This window comes from Lethenteron reissneri, chromosome 38, assembly GCF_015708825.2.
Source record: "Lethenteron reissneri isolate LAM-NWPU_2019-01 chromosome 38, ASM1570882v1, whole genome shotgun sequence".
Classification (NCBI taxonomy): Eukaryota; Metazoa; Chordata; class Hyperoartia; order Petromyzontiformes; family Petromyzontidae; genus Lethenteron; species Lethenteron reissneri.
The window spans coordinates 5017138-5040826 of NC_083816.1; the positions used below are offsets into that span (position 1 = coordinate 5017138).

At 52.9% G+C, this 23689-nt stretch overlaps 1 protein-coding gene across 1 annotated transcript in view; it reads left to right on the forward strand.

The window, feature by feature from the left end:
- The window catches only part of LOC133351740 (voltage-dependent L-type calcium channel subunit alpha-1D-like), a 104319-nt gene that overhangs the window by 31080 nt on the left and 49550 nt on the right, over positions 1–23689 (forward strand). The window contains 17 exon segments of the mRNA XM_061567207.1: positions 104–207; positions 566–729; positions 1151–1235; positions 1686–1846; positions 2836–3061; positions 3961–4168; positions 5413–5533; positions 6984–7098; positions 11003–11111; positions 14560–14629; positions 15403–15535; positions 16334–16463; positions 17855–17914; positions 18283–18389; positions 19262–19349; positions 19821–19928; positions 23533–23585. Coding sequence (XP_061423191.1) covers positions 104–207; positions 566–729; positions 1151–1235; positions 1686–1846; positions 2836–3061; positions 3961–4168; positions 5413–5533; positions 6984–7098; positions 11003–11111; positions 14560–14629; positions 15403–15535; positions 16334–16463; positions 17855–17914; positions 18283–18389; positions 19262–19349; positions 19821–19928; positions 23533–23585 — 2042 coding nt within the window.

Sequence of the window (23689 nt, forward strand, 5' to 3'; positions counted from 1 at the left end):
TGCGTGTGTTTGTGCGGGCGTCTGAGCGTACGTCTGTGCGTGTGTGTCTGTGCGTGTGTCTGTGCGGTGTCTGTGCGTGTGTCTGTGTGCGGTGTCTGTGCAGGTGAACGATGCGATTGGAAACGAGTGGCCATGGATTTACTTTGTCACGCTCATCATCCTGGGCTCCTTCTTCGTCCTCAACCTGGTGCTGGGGGTGCTGAGTGGGTGAGGGCACGAGCACAGAGGCACGCACACCGGTGGCACCTCTGCCATGCTGATCGCGATGATGGTGCTTACGATAACGACGATGACGATTACCAAGATGATGATGACGATGCTGATGATGATGTTGGCGATAACGGTGGCGATCACGACGGTAACGACGCTCACTGTGTTGACGATGAAAACGATGGTCACGAAGGTGACTGATAACAACGGAGATTACGTTCGCGTTGAGTTGATGACAGTGGTAATAATAAAGGCGACGACAATTACCACGGTGATGACGGCAGTGATAACGATGGCGATGACGACGATGACAATGGTGTTGGTGACGCCATACGGTGACCACAACGCGGCGCAGGGAGTTCTCGAAGGAGCGCGAGAAAGCGAAAGCCCGAGGACGCTTCCAGATGCTGCGCGAGCAGCAGCAGATCAGCACGGACCTGCGCGGGTACCTCGACTGGATCACGCACGCTGAGGACATCGAGCCGGACCACCACGACAGTGCCGATAAGGGCCGCTCCGGTGAGGTGTTGGTGGTCGTGATCGTGGTGGTGGCGGTGATGGAGGTGGCGGTGATGATGAGAATCATAATGGTGGTGGTGATGGAGGTGATGGTGGTGACAAGCATGGTGGTCATTGATGGTTACGGGGAGGGTAGTGGTGGTGGTGGTGGTCATGTATTGACAATGGTTGATGATGGTGAGGGTAGTGATGGTTGAAATCACAGTGGTGGTGGTGATGATGATGATAATAATGGTGGTGGTGATGTTTGTGGTGCTGGTAATGGTAGTCAAATGATAATGATAGTGGTCATGTGGTGATTATGTTGATAGTTTTGGTGGTTATTAATGATTATTATTTATGGTGATGATGATTAAGGCGAGGTAATGGTGATGGTATGATGATAGAGATGATGATGGTGATATTGTTTGTGTGATGTCAGGCAGCGTTGGCGATTCGGAGTCGATAGCGGATGAACCCCTCGCTCCAGGAGATGCAGAAGTCATGGCTTTTTGTAAAAACTTGGGGTAATCACACATGCAGACACACACACAAGACAAATATCCCCCATATAGCCTTTGCATACTTTTGAGGCAAGTGCTGTTAATGAGCACCTATAGAGGCTGGTTTGGCACACGAGGCGGTGGGTGACCAGCACCACGCCGGGCCGCCTTTGCCTCCCTCGGGGCGACGTTTACAAACCACACCAGGTACTCATTGAGGCTGAGTCGACCTAGGGGAGGCCCACAACCGATTCAGATAATCGTCACCGGTGGTGGTCGCGAGCGGGAATCGAACTCGGGTCGCCGGGTTCGTGGCACAGCAACACTAACCACTGCACTACCGCTCTCCCATACACAGAGACACACAGAATTAAATCACATTTAAATAACACGAAATTATACGTACACACGGATACACGTGCACGCGTGCGTACGTGTGTGCACTGCGCGCTCATAACGCGCGTCTCTCTGCAGGCACCGCTGGCGCCGACTCCACCGCCAGTCCCGGCGCCGGTGCCGCGCGGCGGTGAAGTCCAACGCCTTCTACTGGCTCGTCGTCACGCTGGTGACGCTCAACACGCTGGCCATCGCCACCGAGCACTACAGCCAGCCCGCCTGGCTCACCAGCGTGCAAGGTGCTCGTGCGCCCACTCTCACTCACCCACCCACTCAGTCATTCACTCACCCACTCACTCACTAACTCACTACAGCCAGCCCGCCTGGCTCACCAGCGTGCAAGGTGCCCACTCATTCACTCACCCACTCACTCACCCACTCAGTCACCCACTCAGTCACCCACTCAGTCACCCACTCACTCACTCACTCACTCACCCAGTCAGTCACCCACTCAGTCACCCACTCACTCACCCACTCACTCACTCACTAACTCACTCACTCACTCACCCACTCACTCACTCACTCACCCCACTCACCCACTCACCCACTCACTCACCCACTCACTCACTAACTCACTACAGCCAGCCCGCCTGGCTCACCAGCGTGCAAGGTGCTCGTGCGCCCACTCTCACTCACCTACTCAGTCACCCACTCAGTCACCCACTTACTCACTCCCCACTCGCTCACCCACTCACTCACCCACTCACTCACTCACTCATCCACTCACCCACTCAGTCACTCACCACTCACCCACTCACTCACTCACTAACTCACTCACTCACCCACTCACTCACTCACTCACTCACCCACTAACTCACCCACTCACTCACTCACCCACTCACTCACCCACCCACTCACTCACTCACCCACTCACTCACTCACCCACTCACCCACCCACCCACCCACTCACTCACTCACCCACTCACTCACTCACCCACTCACCCACCCACCCACTCACTCACTAACTCACCCACTCACTCACCCACTCACTCACTCACCCACTCGCTCACCCACTCACTTACTTACCCACTCAGTCACTCACTCACTCACCCACTCACTCACTTATCCACTCACTCACTAACTCACTACAGCCAACCTGCCTGACTCACCAGCGTGCAAGGTGCCCGCCCACTCACTCACGAACCCCCATCTCCCCCATCTCCCCATCTCCCCCATCTTCCCCATCTCTCCCACCGCTCTCCGTCTCCCCATCTCCCCATGATCGCAGACATTGCGAACAAGGTCTTCCTGACGCTCTTCACAATGGAGATGCTGCTCAAGATGTACAGCCTGGGCCTGCAGCCGTACTTTGTGTCGCTGTTCAACCGCTTCGACTGCTTCGTCGTGTTCACCGGCATCGTGGAGCTGCTGCTCGTGCAGCTGCGGGTCATGAACCCGCTCGGCATCTCCGTGCTCCGCTGCGTCCGCCTCCTGCGCATATTCAAGGTCACCAAGTGAGCGGCCCGTTTGGTGGGGGGGAGGCAGGGGTGCTGTGGGGGGGCGGGGGGGGGGAGCTCGGCAACGATGGGAGGCGCGGTGTGTGGGGGGCGGGGGGGGGCTCGTGGTGGGTACAGGATGGAGTATGGACCGGGATTTGCGTTGGGGTGGTGCGGAAGATATAGAGGCGTGTGTACGGGGAGAACATGGATATGTGCGGGGGGATATGAGGGATGTTCGGGGGTGTCGTGGGGTGGGATGGAAGTGTATGGGAGACGTGGAGGTGTGTGAGAGACGTGGAGGTGTGTGGAAGTTCGTGGTGAACCGGGGAGTGCTTTCGGGGAGATGGGGTGGGTATGGGGGAGGCAAAGGGTGGCGTGGGGGGCGGGACATCAGGGGCAGGTGCACAGGGAATGAGGGTGATGGAGGGATAATACAAAATGTTAAAAGCTCTTAAAGAAGTACGGAGAGGCGCGTGCTGGGAATTATACTGAGAAACCTCTAACTTCTCGATGAGAAAACAAAACAATACACATATAATTCAATCATAGCAAGTCAGGTTTTAGGGGAAAAAAACATTTTCTAGTGTTAATACACTTATCATCACTTCTTTGGGGGCTCCATTTTTCACTCTCAAACACTACAAATCATTTAACTGTCATGCAGCAGACAAGGGCGAGTTTACTTTTGGATAAATAGGAGGTGGTGGTGGGGGGGGGTTACTAAATTAGTTTGCGCTGCAGCAATAGGAGACTAATATCCATGACTTAGGCGTCAAGGTCGAGATCGAATCCACGACCTGCTGTATACCAGGCGAGGTAGGTAACATCTCGCGAGATGTTCTCACCCGGTGAGCGAACTAGAAACTTGACAACGACGACGACGACATCACGACTGACGGGCGGCGTGTGCGCAGGTACTGGCGCTCGCTGAGTAACCTCGTGGCGTCGCTGCTCAACTCGATGCGCTCCATCGCGTCGCTGCTGCTGCTCCTCTTCCTCACCATCATCATCTTCGCGCTGCTCGGCATGCAGCTGTTCGGCGGCCGCTTCCGATTCGCGCGCAACAGCAACGTGCGCAGCAACTTCGACAACTTCCCGCAGGCGCTCATCACCGTGTTCCAGGTGCGTGTCGGGGGTCACGCGGGGCCCGGCCACATTCGCCGACCCCTGACCCCTCCCGACATTAACCGTAACCCTGACTCGAACCTTGACGCTGAGCTCTTGAGGTTGTGGCCCAAACTCTGACTCTGAACCCTAACCTACGGCCCTAATGTTAATACAGACCTTAAACCTGTCCTCTGCTCCATTGGAACCTCATTTGCCAGTAAAAATATGATAATTGTTTTTTTACCCTTCTATCTGGCAACAAAACTGACACCTTTTTACAAGGAGTCATGTTTACATAGACCACAATACCTGCAGTCATAATGCAAACAAAAAACATAACTCTGATAATGTGCACTGTCCTTGAAGTTGATTGGTCCACACCCGAGACAGCTTTCCTTAGAGCCTAGTCTCACATGGGTTGGACCAGATGACGCCAAAAGGCGCACGTGCACATTATCAGAGTTATGTTTTTTGTTTGCAGTATGACTGCAGGTATTGTGGTCTATGTAAACATGACTCCTTGTAAAAAGGTGTCAGTTTTGTTGCCAGATAGAAGGGTAAAAAACCAACTGTCCTCTGCTGTTACAAGGGATGCAGGACCTAATGCTGTCCCTTACTGCAAGCAATAACCTGTCAGGGTTATTGAACCTGGGATAGGTTAGAGCCAGGGTCAGTTTATGACCTAACCCTGATTATAACCCTGACACTCCAACCCTGACCCTAACCTAATCACAACATGCCTCCCCTACCATAACCCTTCAAACATTAACCCTAACTCTGACTCTACCCCCAATCTCGTGCATGATGTCATTGTTATTGGGCCTTCTCTTGCACAGCACCCAAGTTTAGGAATGCCCTTAAAACCAATATTAATATTCCAAATGCACCTTCTACAGAGTGTGGTTTTAAGACCACACTCTCGGATCACCTCGGCCACATGTTGCTATGAATACCACAGCTAAGCTCCGTTATGCGTGAGGCTGCATGCGCGGTTTCTCGACATTGCCGTCTTTGGCAGGATTTTTTGCAAGAACTGTTAATTGTTTATCCTGTTTGCGGTCAGTTCTGGCATTTGTTTTGTACAAATGCGTTTTTGCTCTTGGTCGTTGGCACGTTCCCACCGTGCAATGCCCTTGCAACTGCCGCCTCTGCCGACGTTCTTGAGCTGTGGTCGTCCTTGTCAAAGTGCACCTTAGCTCAGTCAAGGAGGGCCTTGCCGGCCGCAACAACGAAGGCCGACTCCGAGCGCTCTTCCTCAGGTGCTGACGGGCGAGGACTGGGAGACGGTGATGCACGCGGCCATCAACGCGTACGGCGGACCGTCGTTCTCGGGCACGCTCGTCTGCATCTACTTCGTCATCCTTTTCAGCATCGGCAACTGTATCCTGGTGTCTGGGGGGGGGGGGGCGGGGGACGGTGGGGAAAGTGGTGGGCGGGGGAAGGCAGGGCGGCCAGGACCAGGCCAGAGCCTGTGGGGCCTAGTCCGCTTGACAAGCGCAAGCAACAAATGTTCAACACGTTTGTCAATAACACGTAACAATACAAATTATACAATAGGCAATGTTTCAAGCAATGGCCTGTCTCCATAGTACGTGAAAAATAATGCACATGTGCTACGAAGAAGGTGCCATTTCCTGACACATCAGCTAATTGATGTACTTTTTCGTTAAAACTGTGCTTCTGCACCACTGCCAACGCCGCAATTTTGTTGATTAATTTGTGGAAAAAAAACTACTGCAGAATCTCTCAATCTCTCATGTTGCTCGGCACGACGTCCGACGTTTCACTCCACGTGCTGGGAGCTCCTTCCTGAACTACTGCTGTTGGTCCCATTGTTAATGTTGTTGCTGCTGCTGTTGTTTTGTTAAAATCGCAGCGTTGTTAAAAGATCTTGCCTAAACAATCCATTGGCGCTGGCACATCTCATTTGCAAGGGGTGTCAGTTGTCCGCGGTGTGAGTTGACACGTGAATATCAAACACTTTGTGACACGTATACAGACGTGACAGATTGTTGTTGACATGTGACATGCTGTAACCGCTGTTGTAAAACTCAACTATAAAACAATTTTTTTTTGACCAGGTAAGACCCACCGAGCTATTTAGCTCCTTTTCAGAAGCGACCTGGCCACAAATGATAGCTCAATGAAGTGGCTTATCAAGTGAAATTTTATAGCAGCCAAATACCCTAAATGTATGTTGATTCTAAATGTGGAGGGAAAAACCGGACAACCCGGAGAAAAATCCAAGCGACCACAGGGAGAACACACAAACTCGAAATATGCAGGCGTCAGGGTCGGATCGAATCCACGACCTCCTGTATACGAGGTGAGGGAGATAACATCTCCCAACCGTGGCGAGACGCTTGAGGCAGCCTCAACGTGACATGTGGCATCCGATTGCGAATTGTTCTTTGACTTAACTGTGAGTGGGTTGAAACAATAACAAGTTTCATTTGATTAACTATATTATTTGATCTTTCGGTAAAGTCACGTAGAAGGGAAATAATAAAATAATAATACAAATCTTGCTGTGGTTTTCACACCTGATGAGGATTGCTTGTGTTGCAACCGAAACGTCGTGAGAATTTAATTGTTTCATTTTTATTCTTCTATTATTTCCCTTCTACGTGACTTTACCGAAAGAACCAAGAATATGAATCCCTGCAGTCACGAAAGCTTTAAATCGAAATTTGATTACCTATGTCGGGTGGTGGGAGGGTCCCACGATCCCAAATGTGGCCAGATCAATATATGGCCAAAACAAAGAAGCCAGTTATGAATTGTTATTGCTGCCTTCGTTGTTGTCGATGCTCCCTGACCCCTGGGGCAGACATCCTCTTGAATGTGTTCCTGGCCATCGCTGTGGACAACCTGGCGGACGCCGGCGACCTGACCTCGGCTCAGAGGGAGGCGCAGGCAGAGAAGGAGCGGAGACGGAAGCTCAAGTGGGCGGCGCACAAACACACCACACGCACACCACACACACACACCACACACACACACCACAAACACACACACAACGCACACACACCACGCACACCACACACACACACCACACACACACACACAACGCACACACACCACGCACACCACACACACCACGCACACACATACACACCACGCACACCACACACACCACACACACACATACACACACACACCACGCACCACACACACACCGCACACACACACACACAACGCACACACACACACACAACGCACACACACACACACAACAACAACAACCGCCATTCGCCACTAAGTGGCGGTGACGTCACCACGATGCTTGTGCCAGGCCAAGTGCACCTTGAGGCCACGTGAAGTGTCGAAAGCCCGCTGGCAGGAGGTCACGGGGCAGACCCAGGTGCCACTGGTCGACTGACCGAGATGACCGAGATGACTGGCTGATGCACCACCTGTGCCCCCTACTGTGCCAACTTGCTGTGCTTTAGCCACCCGGCGCTCCGCTCGTTGTTGTGAGCGTCGCTCCTCCGCCCTCCGTTGTTGTTGGAGGGCGACTGCCTCCAACTGCCCAGTAGCGTCCTTCACGAGCCTCCTCCACTGAGGCCGATCTTGACACCGCTGGTACCAGTCATCGGCAAGTCCACTCAGCTCCACGTCCTCCTGTACCACATCACTCCATCTCTTCTCCAGCCCGTGCCGCGCCCGTCTAGCCCCCTCGATCCGGCCGAACAAAAGCTGTTTAGGCATGCGGTGGCTGGGCATGCGGGCTACATGACCCAGCCAACGCAGCCTTGCCTGCCGGAGGAGCTCACTGATGGGACTTTGCCCAGATCTTTCAAGGATTTGTGAGCTCCTCACACAATCCAGCCTGGTTAAACCCAGGATGGATCGTAGGCAGGCCAGCCTAAATGTTTCCAACCGGCGAAGATGCTCCACCAGGGGGGTCCACGTCTCGCAAGCGTAGAGAAGGGAGGGAATGACCGTGGCCGAGAAGACCTGAAGCTTCGTGCGGAGCGACAGACCAGGTAGCTTCCACACAGCGTTACGCAACCGATGAAAAGATATTGCCGCTCGACTGATTCGGAGTGAGACCTCTGCTGATAGACTGGAGCCGGTCATAAGCACACTGCCCAGGTATGGGAAACTCTCCACTCTCTCCACAACTGCCCCATCACCACACACACACACACCACACACACACCACACACACGCATCACACACACACCACACACGCATCACACACGCACCATACACGCACCACACACACACACCACACACACACCACACACACGCATCACACACACATACACACACACACCACGCACCACACACACACCGCACACACACACACACAACGCACACACACAACGCACACACACACACACACCACGCACACACACACACCACGCACGCACCACACACACCACGCACCACACACACACCACACACATGCCACACGCACACACACGCACACACACACATCACGCACACACACACACCATGCACGCACACACACCACGCATGCACCACACACGCAACGCACGCACAGACACCACACACACACCATGCACCACACACACCATGCACACCACACACGCATCCCACACACACCACACACACACCACACGCACATCACACACACACCACACGCACAACGCACGCACACACACACACCACACACACACACCACACACACACAGACACCACGCACCACACACAGACACCACGCACAGACACCACACGCACAACGCACGCACACACATGCACCACACACAACACACCACACACGCACCATGCACGCATCACATACACACAACGCACGCACACACACAACACACACGCACCACACATCACACACGCACCACGCATGCACCACACATAACACACACGCACCACACACGCATCACATACACACACCACACACGCATCACACATACACCACGCACGCATAGACACGCACACACCACGCACACCACGCACACAACGCACACACACAAACACACATACCACGCACGCACCACACATCACACACGCACCACGCATGCACCACGCACGCACCACGCACGCATCACATACACACACCACACACCACACGCACCACACACACACACCACACGTATGACACGCACGCACCACACACACACAACACACGAATCACACACGCACCACACACACACCACACACACACCACACACGCACCACACATCACACACGCACCACACACATATCACACACGCACCACACACACACACACGAATCACACACGCACCACACACGCACCACATACACACCACACACGCACCACACACGCACAACACACAAATCACACAAGCACCACACACACGCACCACACACACACACGCACCACACACACATACGCACCACACACGCACCACACACACACACACACCACACACACACCACACACACGCATCACACACACACCACACACGCATCACACACGCACCATACACGCACCACACACACACACCACACACACACCACACACACGCATCACACACACACCACACACGCATCACACACGCACCACACACGCACCACACACGCACAACACACGCACCACACACACACACCACACACGCACCACACACACACACCACACACACACACCGCACACACACCACCATGCACCACACACGCACCACATGCAACACACATGTATCACACACACACACCACACACGCATCACACACACACCACACACGCATCACACACACACCACACACACGCAAAACACGCAACACACACGTATCACACACGCACCACACATGCACCACATGCACGCACATGCGTATGCCCCACACGCACACACACGCATCAAAGCTGCACACACACCACACACGCACCACACACACACCACAACAATAACAGCCGCCATTCGCCACTAAGTGGTTGTGGGCGGTAAGAGCCACGACTCCCCATACCGAATACAAATATAGACAAAAGACAAACATCCCCCATATAGTCTTACCATACTGTTGGGGAAAGTGCTATTAACGAGCACACACACATACATGCACAATTGTACCCATTTATATGTGTATCTACACCCGTCTTAAAGTATACACACGTATATAGCTCTGATGCCGTCATCCTTGGACCCCTGATCCAGTGGCGTTGGCGATCGAGTGTGCAGGCGATGCAACTGAACCAAGGTCCCCGGGCCAGAGGGGAGGCCCAGAGGAAGTTGGACAGGGCCCCCCCCAAGTCATTTAATTGCACCAGGGTCCATACCAGCCACGCGAGGCCACTGCCATAGACTCACACAGAGTAAAACAAAATTCACGTCGAGACCCATCGACTGAGCTGTGCTTCAACTCGATCCTCGAGTGGAGCGGCTTAATGGTCCCGGCCTGGTCACCGAATGATACGCAGAACGCTGTCGTGACACCGAGACCCACAGATGTACACAGAGGCCCATCCAGACAATTCACGTGGCAGTTGAGAATGCAGGCAGTGCAACAGCAAATGGGGAACTGGGGCTACAGTGGCCCAGGCGTTGGGATTTGAAGAAGAGGGGAGCGGGGGGGGGGTGCAAATTGGACCCCATGTAATTCCTTGAACCAGGGCCTTTGCGAGGCTTTTGTCCAGCAGTGAATAGATCAATGGTGATGATAAAGATAATGATTTTCTTTTGATGTACGCCAGGGCATCTCAGAGCGCTTTATGTCGCATCTCACCTCGAACACTTGAAAAGGGCGCACCCCTCGGTGGCAGCTGTCCCCATGAGCACAAAGGTGACCCAGGACCTGGTCTGCAAACGTGCATTGGTCTTTCCAGTAGGGATGGGGTGAGGGGACGATGATTGCTGCTTGTGCGTAATCCCAACTCAGTCTGGTTTTCACCCCTTTGCCTTGTGGGCAGGGAGAGCAACCAGGCCGAGAACGAGCTGTCGGGAGCTAACAACGGCCAGGGCAAATCCCGCGGCGAGAAGATCGAGATGAAGGCCCTGCAGGCCGACCAGCCCAAGAAGGTGAGGCCCGTGTGGTCGCGTGGGGTCACGAGCGGCCACAGGGGGTCACGAGCATGTTAGGAGAGGTCACGCGGGGGGTCACAACGAGGGCTCACGGAGAGCTGTGGCACGCCTCTACCACCATTGGCCCATGTTTCATTATCATCGGCAATCACCTATCCACTGCTGGATGAAAGCCTCTCAAACGCCACCAACGTCTTTCATGGAAACCTCCTTCCCTTTGGGCATGGAGGATGTGCCACAGCCGGGCTCGCCAGGAGAAGGCGGTACATCGAAGTGCGGACTAACATCATCATGTTCTTTCTGCATGGGTTAGTGTTGCTTCCTTGCCCGCACGTGCGCGTTTTCTCCAAGTGCTCCGGTTTCCGCCCACATGTATAAGCACGCAGTAATTGGTGGAAAACATCTTAATATACAGAGGACCGCAGATCTTGAGCACTTGCTGGTAGCGCCGGCTCCTCACTGCCTGGCTTCTGCTGCCGCCTTGCATCTTGGTCTGTGGTTCCTCGGCGAATTGTGAGAGAAGCAATTTGCACAAACGACGCCTTTGCGATGTATAAAACTAGACATTATTATTTAGTTTTGCTTTACTCGGATTTTTTTTACCAGAAAATTTGTTTTTACAAAATATTTTCATTTCTTTTAATCTCTATCATGTGGTATTTATACAAATGTATGGCTAGATGTATATATATTGCTGTTTGCTGTTCGACATAAATGGCTCGTTTGGGCAGATGGCTCCAGTGGAAATCAAAGGCTCGTTTTCATAAAGAGCCGTCGGTGATGAGATTGTACGTATAAATATCCTTAAAAAAAACACGTGGAAGGGGGAAAAAAACGAAAGCCCTATCAAACGCCACAAATCAAAGTCCAAAGCAATCAAGGCGAAGGGGGCCCTTTAATGAGCGCGCGCGAATAAGCTAGCGTGCTAACGAACGCCCATTATTGTGGAGTGGCTTCGTTAACTCACAGTCTGCATTGGCCTCGCCTCATGAGCGTTCGCCAAGCCGGGTTGGGATTAAGGGTTTGTGGTCTACTCGAGCGATTTGTTGGGCAACTGTTTGCAGGCGATAGTCACCCGCAACCCGTTTAGCTGTGAACGCACGAGAGGTGATTGCGCGCGCGTATGGCATTGCGTATGAGTGTGCGTGTTTATCATCTCAGTGTATAGTGGGGAGCGGTGGTGTAGCTGTTAGCGCACTGCACTACGAACCTGTCGACCCGAATTCGATTCCCGCTCACGGCAAACACCGCCAGTGACGATGATCTGAACCGGTCCTGGGCCTCCCCTAGGTCGACTCAGCCTCAAATGAGTACCTGGTGTGGTGTGTAAACATCGCAGGTAGGGAGACAAAGGCGGCCGGGCGTGGTGTTGGCCACCCACCCCCTCGTGTGCCGTGCCGGCCTTGATAGGTGCTCGCTAACAGCACTTGCCCCTACAGTCTGTTAAGGCTATATGGGGGATCTTTATGATCTTTATATCATCTCAGTGTATATTGAAATTGAATGTGTATATGATGATGGTGATGCATGTGTATGTACATATATTTTTTTGGTAATATGCATTTTGTATATACATATATATTCATGTTATAGGTGTCGGTGTGTATGTTACTGTGTCTGTGTGTTTGTATAAATAATGGGGAGCGGTAGTGAAGCGGTTAGCGCGCTGCGCTCCGAACCCGGCGACCCGAGTTCAATTCATGCTCACGGCCAACACCAATGACGATTATCTGAACCAGTTATGGGCCTCCCCTAGGTATACTCAGCCTCAAATTAGTACCTGGTGCGGTGTGTAAACATCACCACGAGAGAGACAAAGGCGGCCGGGCGTGGTGCTGGCCACCCACCCCCTCGTGTGCCATGCCGGCCTTCATAGGTGCTCACTAATAGCACTTACCCCAACAGTTTGTTAAGGCTATACGGGGGATCTTTATCTATGGTATAAATATACAAAAAGGTAAAGGTGCAGCCCTGCAATGGCTTGCTCACGCCACTGCTGGCGCAAGGAGCCTCCACTCGAGTGAGCTCGAGAAAGGCCCCTCCAGTGGAGGGGATGTTGGCCTGTTCCATGCTGCCCAGATGTCTTGGTAGAGGTGGGAGGACCCACCCCCTGCAAACTGCGGCCTGCTGATTGACTGCGCTGGACTCATTAACACTGCGGGCAGGAGAGACGAGGGAGGGTGGGTAAACGGGAGGGGATTTGATACATTTTTTTCCCCTTTTGCTTCAATGGCTGCGCCGGGTAATGGAATTGAACCACCGGCTCCAGTGCGCTGAACACTACATCACGGCAGCTTCTTTACACCACATGGATTGGTGTTATAGCTGCTGCTGCTGCGTTGGCAGTGGTGCACAACCACAATGAACGGCAACAAAAAGACCTCAACATATTCATCAACAACACTGCCGCTATAGAGAAAATAAAATATATATAGCAGGTGACATTTTGAGCAATGTGCTATGAAGATAGGCCATTGCCGGAATCATCGCCTGTTATATAACTAGACCACTTTTTTGGGCACACACATTTTTTTGTTGATAAACGTGTTGAGTTATTATTGTTGTTGTTGTTAACTCTGCTAGTGCACCACTGCCATTGCAGCAACAACACCACCAGACAATTTGTTCAATAAAAAACTTCCACAGAATAGCTTTCCGATCAGCCTTGAGGCCTTGCCAAGTGTTGTCCGGCATGATGTCCGACGTTTCACTGCACGGTGGCTAGGAGATGTCATCTTCCTCGCATGGTATGCCGGAGGTCTGAGGTTCGATCCCCACCCTGACGCCTGCTGTATATTTGGAGTTTGCGGTGTTTTCCCCGCGATCGCGTGAATTTATTTTTCCGGGTCCTCCGGTTTCTCTCTCCACGTTTATAAACATGCACTGAAATTATTAAGATACTTTTGGTGCGAAAAATGTGCAAATGATGGGCCACTTTGTTGAGCTTATCATTTGTGGTCAGGTCGCTTCCTGAAAAAATAAGTTAAACCTCAGTGGGCTTTGCCTGGTAGGATGGGGATGGCTTCTATTTGTTTGTGTTTTGGTGATTTATATTTATATTCTTGGTTCTTTCGGTAAAATAGAAATACATTTTTATATTTATTGTTTTATATTTATATTATTTTATTATTTCCCTTCTACATGACTTTACCGAAAGAACCAAGAATATGAATCCCTGCAGTCACGAAAGCTTTAAATCAAAATTTTTTGGTGATTTTTTACCTTTCTCGTACTTTGCACAACTATCGTGTTGTTGTGCACTGTTTGTTGTTGTAAAGTTCTGACCCGCCCCGACTGGACATCTGCGAAGAAGAGCTTTATAGCTCATTGGATTCCTCCTCGAGTATAAATAAATATTCCGATTCTGATTCTGAACTGTTGTGTTGAGTTTAAAATATATATGTGTGTAATTGGGCATTGAATGTGGTGTGTTTTTGCCGTGTAGGAGCCGGTGGATGAGTTTGACATGCAGGAGGACATCATCAAAGACCCTTACCCACCGGACGAATTCCCAGGTGTGTGACGATGCAGAGACACGGAACGGACACGAGCCACACAAGCCGCGACAACTTCCTGGCCGGCAAATTCGTTCCACGAACTGACACAGGGGACACTCGTGAAAAGGAATCTGAGTCTGTTGTGGATAATGACGTTAATCTGCGCAGGCGGCAAGTCCATGGCTCAAATTACCCCTCCCATTCCGTCCAATCTCGCTCTCACCCACTTGTTTGTACTCCAGACTTCAGGAGACTAGACGTGTATACGTAGCGTCGTCGTCGTCGTCCACGCAAGATCGCATCTCTAACAACCGCCGAGGAACCGCAGACACGAGCTTCGAAGGCAGCAGCGGCTGCCAGGCAGCGAGGAACCGGCGCTAGCAACAATTGCCCAAGCTCTGCAGTCCTCAATTCATTGAGAAGTTTTCAGCCAATTAATAACTGTTTATACATGTGGGAGGAAACTGGAGCACCCGGAGAAAACCCACACGTACGAGGAGGGAACACAATCTATCCCATAACAGAAGGCTTCTTCTTGCCTTCCTCAACAGCATTGTTTAGTTGATACCATCAACAATATTCCGGGTGATTTGTTCATATGCATACAATTTGCAGAATTCTAAAGACATCGATTCTTCAAAATGGACATGAATCGATGACCCGCCGCGTCATCGTTACACCTCGTCCCTAACCAGCATTGAGACCGGGCGCCTTCGCCCGTCCCCCAAAGTGACCCCTCCCCCATGACCCCCTCTCCTGCGCGTGACCCCCGCCCCCGCTCACCTCGTCAGGCGACGACGAGGAGTGCGACCCCGAGCTGCCGCTGGGTCCGCGTCCGCGCATCACGGAGGAGCTCGCCATCAAGGAGAAGCTCGTGCCCATGCCCGAGGCCTCCTCCTTCTTCATCTTCGGCACCAAGAACAAGTGGGCGGGGAGGTTGGGGGGGGGGTGCGGAGGGAGGGAGTGGGGGTGGTGGGGGGCTTTGGGTGGAGTTAGGGCGAGAGATTGAGGGTATAGGTTGGAGTTCGGGACAGGGGTGGAATTCGGGTTAACGGTTAAGAGTTAGGGGTGGAGTTGTGGTTAGAGGTCCAGGGCTAGGGGTGAAGTTAGTGGTTAGGGATTGAGTTAGGGTTGAGGTTTATTGTTCGGGGTTGGAGGTTAGTGTTTGGAGTGAGGAGTTGGTAATGGATAGTGTTAGTGTCATGTTTGCGAGGGCTGCGGTTAGAGTGACGGTTAGTGTGGGGTAGGTATTATGGTTCGTGTTCGATATGTAGGCAGTGCCGTCGCAGTGAGACACCATCACGCACCCGTGTGTGTGTGTGTTAGCCTCCAGCACCTAGCCTAGCACAATCATCGTGATAACGTCACCGCCACTTAGTGGCACATGGCAGTTGTTATTGTTGTTGTGTGTGTGCAGTAGTGAAGCGGGTAGCGCGCTGAACTATGAACCCGGCGACCCGAGTTAGATTTTTGCTTTTGGCCAACAGCAGCGGTGATTATCTGAACTGGGTCCTGGGCCTCCCATAGGTCGCCTCAGTCTCCAATAAGCACCTGGTGTGGTGTGTAAACATCGCCACTGGGAAGACAAAGACGGCCAGGCGTGGTGTTGGCCACCCACCTCCTCGTGCGCCGTGTCAGCCTTCAAGTTACTCGCTAACAGCACTTTCCCCAACTGTCTGTTAAGGCTATGGGGGGGATCTTTGTCTTTGTGTGCGCGTGCAGGTTCCGCATCATGTGCCACCGCATCGTCAACCACACGTCATTCACGAACCTCATCCTCGTCTTCATCCTGCTCAGCAGCATCTCCCTCGCCGCTGAGGACCCCATCGACCCTTACTCCTTCCGAAACGAGGTGAGGCCTTCCTCACTCTTCCTCATAATCATCCTCCTCCGATCATCGATTTCCTCCTCCTCCTCATCGAGAAGACCTTGTTGGACATGTGACGTCTTAGCAGTTTCAGCATCAAGTGAATCTCGTTGCTTTGAATCCTCACAAAGTGAAGAGACGGCTCGCTTAGCTGACGGGTTTGTCCATCGTGAAGCTCATCGCAGACTTATTATGTTATTCAGAGTTCCTGTGCCTTGCCTAATTAGAATTTAATATCATCATCGTAATTATCATCACCAGGGAAAGCATCATCAAGTATAGTAGGGTGGGGTAAGAGGCCTACGTGGGGTACAAACCATTTGTGTCCTGGTGCTCACCCCGCGTGGTTTGTTGGGCTGCTGGCACCACCACCACCAGCAGCAGCAGCAGCAGGGACCTCTAGAGGAGGGCGCCACTGCACCCTAACCTGGCCATGGCTGATGAGACCACTTCTGTCAGCACCAGGACAACAAAGGCCTTTTAATTCTAGATTTGAAGTTTTCGTGACTGCAAGGATTCATACTCTTTGTTTTTTTCGGTAAAGTCACGTAGGTAAAAAATTCACGACGTGTCGGGCGCAACACAAGCGTCCTTCTTCAGGTGGGGACAACCTAGCGAAAGCACACCACTTAAGTGTGTCTCAGAGGTGGCTGTGACGAGTAATTATAATTATATATATAATTACTCACTTAAGCGGTTGTGCTTTCGCTACGTTGTTCCCACCTGAAGAAGGACGCTTGTGTTGCGCCCGAAACGTCGTGATTTAATTTATTTTCATTTTTTACCTACGTGACTTTACCGAAAAAAACCAAAGAGTAAAAAAGGCCTTTTACCCCACGTAGGCCTCTCATCCCACATTACCCTACAGAGCATTATAATAATCATCGCCATTCTCTTTTACATTTGTTTTCCTGGGTAAGAGTTTACAACAATTTGTAGATTTTCATGCCTCGATCCTGATGACTGTTGCTCTTCATCGTCATCAACTGGATCTATCCACTGCTGGATGAAGGCTTCCACAGGTCGTCGCCAAGTGGGATTTTTTTTCCACGTTTGTTCACCTGACAGCTTTTATTATTTATCGGACTGTGTTGGGTGGAGGAGGGGTGTACGACACAACATTTTACTCACACGGCAGTCTGACACAAAAATGTATTGTGAATTGGTCGCGAAAGACTGCGCACATTAAATTATCTTCTGTCCATTTCATTTCCTTGAGTTCGTTATTCAGTCAACACGATTTCAAATTTCTACTGATCTTATGTTATCAGCCTGTTTGAAATTCTGCCAAATTAATTAGATTTCCTTATTTGCTTATTTTGCTTCGACTTATCTCATTCTGCGTTTCTTCTCTTGCTCATTTTTTTTCCGCTCAGATCCTCTCCTTCTTTGACATCGGCTTCACGGCCGTCTTCACCACGGAGATCGTCCTCAAGGTGAAGGGCGTCGTTGTAAACGCGGCGTGAGACAATTTCCCCCGTATCAGCTGTTGTCTTCCCTGGACCACACGAAACACCTCGCTCCTGAATAACCCCTCTCACGTCCGAAACCTTCAGGCCTAGCGTCAACCAGATGCACGTCTTGTTAACCGCGTGAGATCCCCCCCCACTCGACAGCCAACACGTGGCGCAGCTCTAAGCCCTTCCCACATGTAAAATAAACAGGTATTCACTTAAATAACACAACTATAAAGGAATCAACAGGTCAGAGAAGAAGCTGTCTAATCACGTGCAACTAACATAACGTTGCGTGACCTCTGATCCTGCCCTGACCCCTGACCCCGCCGCACGGCCGCCCTGCTCAGATGACGGCGTACGGAGCGTTCATGCACACGGGCTCCTTCCTGCGCAACTACTTCAACATCCTCGACTGCTTCGTCGTGACCGTGTCTCTCGTCTCCTTCGGCATCCAGTGAGCGCCCGTCTGGTCCCTGCTCCTGGGTTCCCAGCTTCGTCGTCCCTGCACCCTGATCTCTGGTTTTTTTGGTCCCTCTTCTATGACTCTTCGTCGCTGCACCATGATCCTTTGATACCTCGTCGCTGGTCTCTTGTACCTCGTCCATGGTTGATGGTCCACGGGCCTTGGGCCCTGGTCTCAGGTGTGTGGTCCCCTCTCCAAGGTCTTTGGCCATGGTGCCTAACCTTGGCCATGGTGCCTAACCTTGGCCATTGGTTCCTCATCTCATTCTCCGTGGTCTCTGGTTCCTGGTCTTTGGTTCCTGGCCCCATAGCCCCTGGCCCCATAGCCCCTGGTTCTTAGACTCTGCTTCCTGGTCTCTGAAACCTGATCCTTGGGCGCTAGCCTCTGATGTTTGGTCAATAGTCCCAGGTCTTTGGTCCATGGTTCCTATCCTTGGTCTTCGATTCCTGGTGCAATCGTTCCTGGTCTCTGGGACCTGGTCTTTGGTTCTTGATACCCATCCTCGCATCCTAATCCTTCCCTGGATTGGCAGTGGGAGTGGAGTGGAAACGGATGATTGTGCTGATAATGACGGTGACAGTGATGATGATTTGGGGTTACACTCGAATTGGTGATGCTGGTGATGCAGATGACGAAAGTGATGTTGATGAGCATCATTCTGTCGGTGATAATGGTGAGGATGTTTAATTATTTCATTACGATGAGGATAGTAAATTAGGAAGACGACGACGACGACGATGATGGAGACCTTGCTAATGAAGGTGACGATGAAGTCAACGGCGATGGTGTGCTGATGGCGACGACGGTGATGATGTTTGGTGAGGCTGATGGCGATGGTACTATGGCGGTGACGATGTTTTCAGGTCCAGCGCCATCTCCGTGGTGAAGATCCTGCGTGTGTTGAGGGTGCTCAGACCTCTTCGAGCCATCAACAGAGCAAAGGGTCTCAAGGTGCAACAGCTGTCCCACACATCTGCTACAGCAACAACAACAACCACAACTACAACCACAACCACAGCTACAACCACAACTACAACCACAACCACAGCAACATCTGCTATAAATGCGCCTGTGTATGTCCTCTGGGGAGCGGTGGTGCAGTGGTTGAGCACGCTGCGCTACTAATCCGGCGACCCGAGTTCCATTCCCGCTCACGGCCACCACCGTCGGCGGTGAAATATCTGAGAATAAATCCTGGGCGTCCCCTAGGTCGACTCCGCCTTAAAATGAGTACCTGGTGCAGTGTGTAAACATCAGCACTGGGGAGAGACAAAGGCGGACGGGCGTGGTGTTGACCACACCACAGCGTCATCGGTGCGCCGTACCGGCCATCATGGGGTGTTTCTCGCGAACAGCACTTGCCCCAACAGTCTGTTTAACGGCGATACGGGGGGTGGGTCTTTGTCTCTGTGCGGCGAGCAGCACGTGGTGCAGTGTGTGTTTGTGGCGATCCGCACCATCGGCAACATCGTGATCGTCACCACCCTCCTGCAGTTCATCTTCGCTTGCATCGGCGTGCAGCTCTTCAAGGTGGGGACCTTCATCGTCGTCATCGCTGTTATCACTCTCATCGTCGTCACTGTCATTGTCATCATTGTAATCATTGTCATCGTCGTCACGGTCATTGTCATCATTGTAATCATTGTCATCGTCGTCACGGTCATTGCTATCAGCAACATTGTCATCATAATCACTGTCATTGTCATCGTCGTCGTCATCATTGTCATAATTGCTGTCATTGTCGTCATCCTCATGATCGTTATCATCACCACCACCATCATCATTGTCTTTGTGTCATGATCGTTATCGTCACTATCTCCAACATCATCATCGTCATCATCGTCATCATCGTCCTCATCGTCCTCATAACCATCGTCGTACCCCTCTGATCCAGTGCCTTGAACGCGAGAGTTGGAGATTGGTGGTGATGTTGGTGATGGTGGTTATATTTGTAATGCGGGCGTAAACGGCCCTCCGGAGGTGACGTCAGGAGGGGAGGAGTTAGGTCACGTGGGGGGGTGAGGGGTTAGGCTATAGAAGGAGGGGAACCGGAAGAGGACGGGAGTGACGGGGAACCAGGAACAGAGAGAGGCCACGAAGGGCGAAGCGGAGGGTGGCGAGATCGCCACGAACACGGGGGAGCGAGGATCGGCACCGTTGGCCAGCGGTGACCGACCCGAAGCAGCGAGGAGGCTGCAGTCAGCAGCGGGGCTGCACAGAGAGTCAGCAGCGGGGCTGCATACAGAGTCAGCAGCGGGTCTGCATACGGTAGCAGCCAGAGGGTCTGCACATAGGGGTAGCAGCGGGAGTCTGCATAGAGGTAGCAGCGAGTCTGCAGGGAGGAGGTTACAGTAGATGAAGCAGAGAGTCAGAGGGAAGAAGAAGCTATAATAGCAGTGAATAGCCGGGGGCTACAAATACAGAGTTATAACAGAGTGCCGTGTGGGTGAAGACGAGAACCCAATAAAAGACACGAAGACAGAAGGAAGTGTCCGAGTCCTTTTATTACACTGGAGTCAGAAGTGAAACGGCATGGCGAAACAACTGAGGAAAAAGAATATCCCATCTCCGGCGTCGGCTTCATCATCGGACGACGACGATCTTCCTCCTGAGGTCGGCTTCACTTCGGCGGAGGGAGAGATCCGTGAGGGCCCGGGTGTCGAGGAGGTTGCCGCTGCGTCCGCCCCGTCTGCGTTGAAGGACGAAGATTTAAGATGGACCCGAATGGCGGAGCAACTGGCGACTCTTAAAACCGTCATCACTGAGTTGTGTGACCTTGTCACGCCAAGGGCGGCGTTGGAGGGGGACGGTGGTGATCGGCAGGAGCCCGGATTGTCTTCGATGGCGCCGCCATTGGCCACGCGGCGTGAAGACGCCATCTTGGGCGTGGCGCACCACGGAAGGCGGGAAGCCGCCATTTTGGGGCCGCCGCGAGGATCGTCCGCCATCTTGGCGACACCGCGTTGCGACGCCTTGCTGAACTTACTGCCGGAAGAGTCAGCGACGGACGGAAGCAGGCCAAGGGGCCGCAGTCGTCACCTTACAACCGTCAAAGAGTTCTCCATCGGGGGCGATTGGAGTGCGTTCGCCTGTAGATTTTTGGCGGCGGTACGTACGGCAAGGTGGACGGACGCTGAGGCACTGGAGGTGCTTCCGACTCTTCTTGATGATGAGTCCGTTCGTTTTTTTCGCTCTATAAAAGCTGCGAAGAAGAAAACTCTGCGTGGGGTGTTCGATGAAATGGCGGACGCGTACGAGCCACCGGATGACGCCCATCGCCGCTTCGTGCAGCGGCAACGCGCACCGGAGGAGTCGCCTGTAGCGTACAGGGGCGCCGTGTTGGAACTCGCTATGGCCGCTTACCCGGAGACGGAGCCTGACCTGCTGGAACCTCTCATCTTGGGGAAGATGTTGGAGTTATCCCGGGATCTGGGCATTCCTATGCCGGCGTGCGGTCACGAAAAACTCACGTCCCGGGCCGCGGCCAAGTGTTTGGACGCCCAGTTCAATCTCCGCCGCTGGAAACAGGTGACGGCGTGGACGGGCGGTCCTGTCGTCGATGGGGGGGCCATAGGGTGGGACCCTACGAAGGCCGTGTACGTGCCGGATGCGACCGGCCCAAAGGAGTTGTCGGCCGCCTCCACTCCGTGGCCGGCTCGAAGCGGGCCAGGGCCGCGGGCTCCGCCGCCGGCGCGGCCGCGTCGGGACGGGGTGCCCGCTGCGCGCCGCCCCGACGTCGACTGCTTCCGCTGCGGCCGTCGGGGCCACTATGCCAGGGACTGCTGGGCCCGGGTTCCGGGGCCGCCCCAGCAGGAGGCCTCGACAGCGGACGCCCCAAAGAAAGACCCTCCGGCACAGACAAGCCGGCCGTGACAGCGCAGGGAGGAGGACGTTCCGCTCGTGGGACGTCGACTGGAGCCGCAGAACCCACGGGACCTGCAGCTCTTCCTATCCCTCCGCGGACGCGAGTACGGGATGTCTCTGGACGCGAGCGGGACAGTGGCGGGCCTCCAATGGCGACGGAAGAACTTGCGCCCGTCGCCCCTAAAACCCTTCCACGTTCCCGCTCGGCGGGTGGTCTGCCGACCGTCCGGGACGGCCCGGCTGCCCGTACTCGCTCGAAATCCCTCACGTTTCGTTAAAATTGTATTGTGTTGTGTTCTGGTTATATTGTTGTTGCATGCTTCGTGTCTTTTTACGTGTTGGCCCTTTACACCCGCATTTCTTGTCAGGTTGCAATTCAGCCGAGGTCGGCTGGATTTTCTTTATGGGGGAGGGTGATGTAATGCGGGCGTAAACGGCCCTCCGGAGGTGACATCAGGAGGGGAGGAGTTAGGTCACGTGGGGGGGTGAGGGGTTAGGCTATAGAAGGAGGGGAACCGGAAGAGGACGGGAGTGACGGGGAACCAGGAACAGAGAGAGGCCACGAAGGGCGAAGCGGAGGGTGGCGAGATCGCCACGAACACGGGGGAGCGAGGATCGGCACCGTTGGCCAGCGGTGACCGACCCGAAGCAGCGAGGAGGCTGCAGTCAGCAGCGGGGCTGCACAGAGAGTCAGCAGCGGGGCTGCATACAGAGTCAGCAGCGGGTCTGCATACGGTAGCAGCCAGAGGGTCTGCACATAGGGGTAGCAGCGGGAGTCTGCATAGAGGTAGCAGCGAGTCTGCAGGGAGGAGGTTACAGTAGATGAAGCAGAGAGTCAGAGGGAAGAAGAAGCTATAATAGCAGTGAATAGCCGGGGGCTACAAATACAGAGTTATAACAGAGTGCCGTGTGGGTGAAGACGAGAACCCAATAAAAGACACGAAGACAGAAGGAAGTGTCCGAGTCCTTTTATTACATATTGATGATGATGTCAGCGTTACCGTCTAGATGGATGTTTAAACACCTCGTGAGACATCATCAAGGCGATGCTGCTGCTGCTGTTGATATTTGTGTAGTCGATTAAATTGTTGATGCCATTGACATCAGAGTTGTAGCTGACGTCATTGTTTTTGCAGGTGTCTGTTCATGTTGATGTTTGGTGTCATCTTTGTGTCGTCGTTGTTGACGATGTTTTGTGGCGTTGTTTTTGTCGTCGTTGGTGTTGTTGTCGATGTTGTTGACGTGGTCGACGTTGTGTCCGTCTGCACAGGGGAGATTTTTCGCGTGCACGGATGAATCCAAGAACACGGAGGCGGAGTGCAAGTGAGATATTAAACAACTCCCCACCTCTTCTCCTGCACCATCACCATCATCACTCCCGCCTCATCAACGCTCGCCGTCGCCCCTCATTGTCTTGCCGTGCGCGC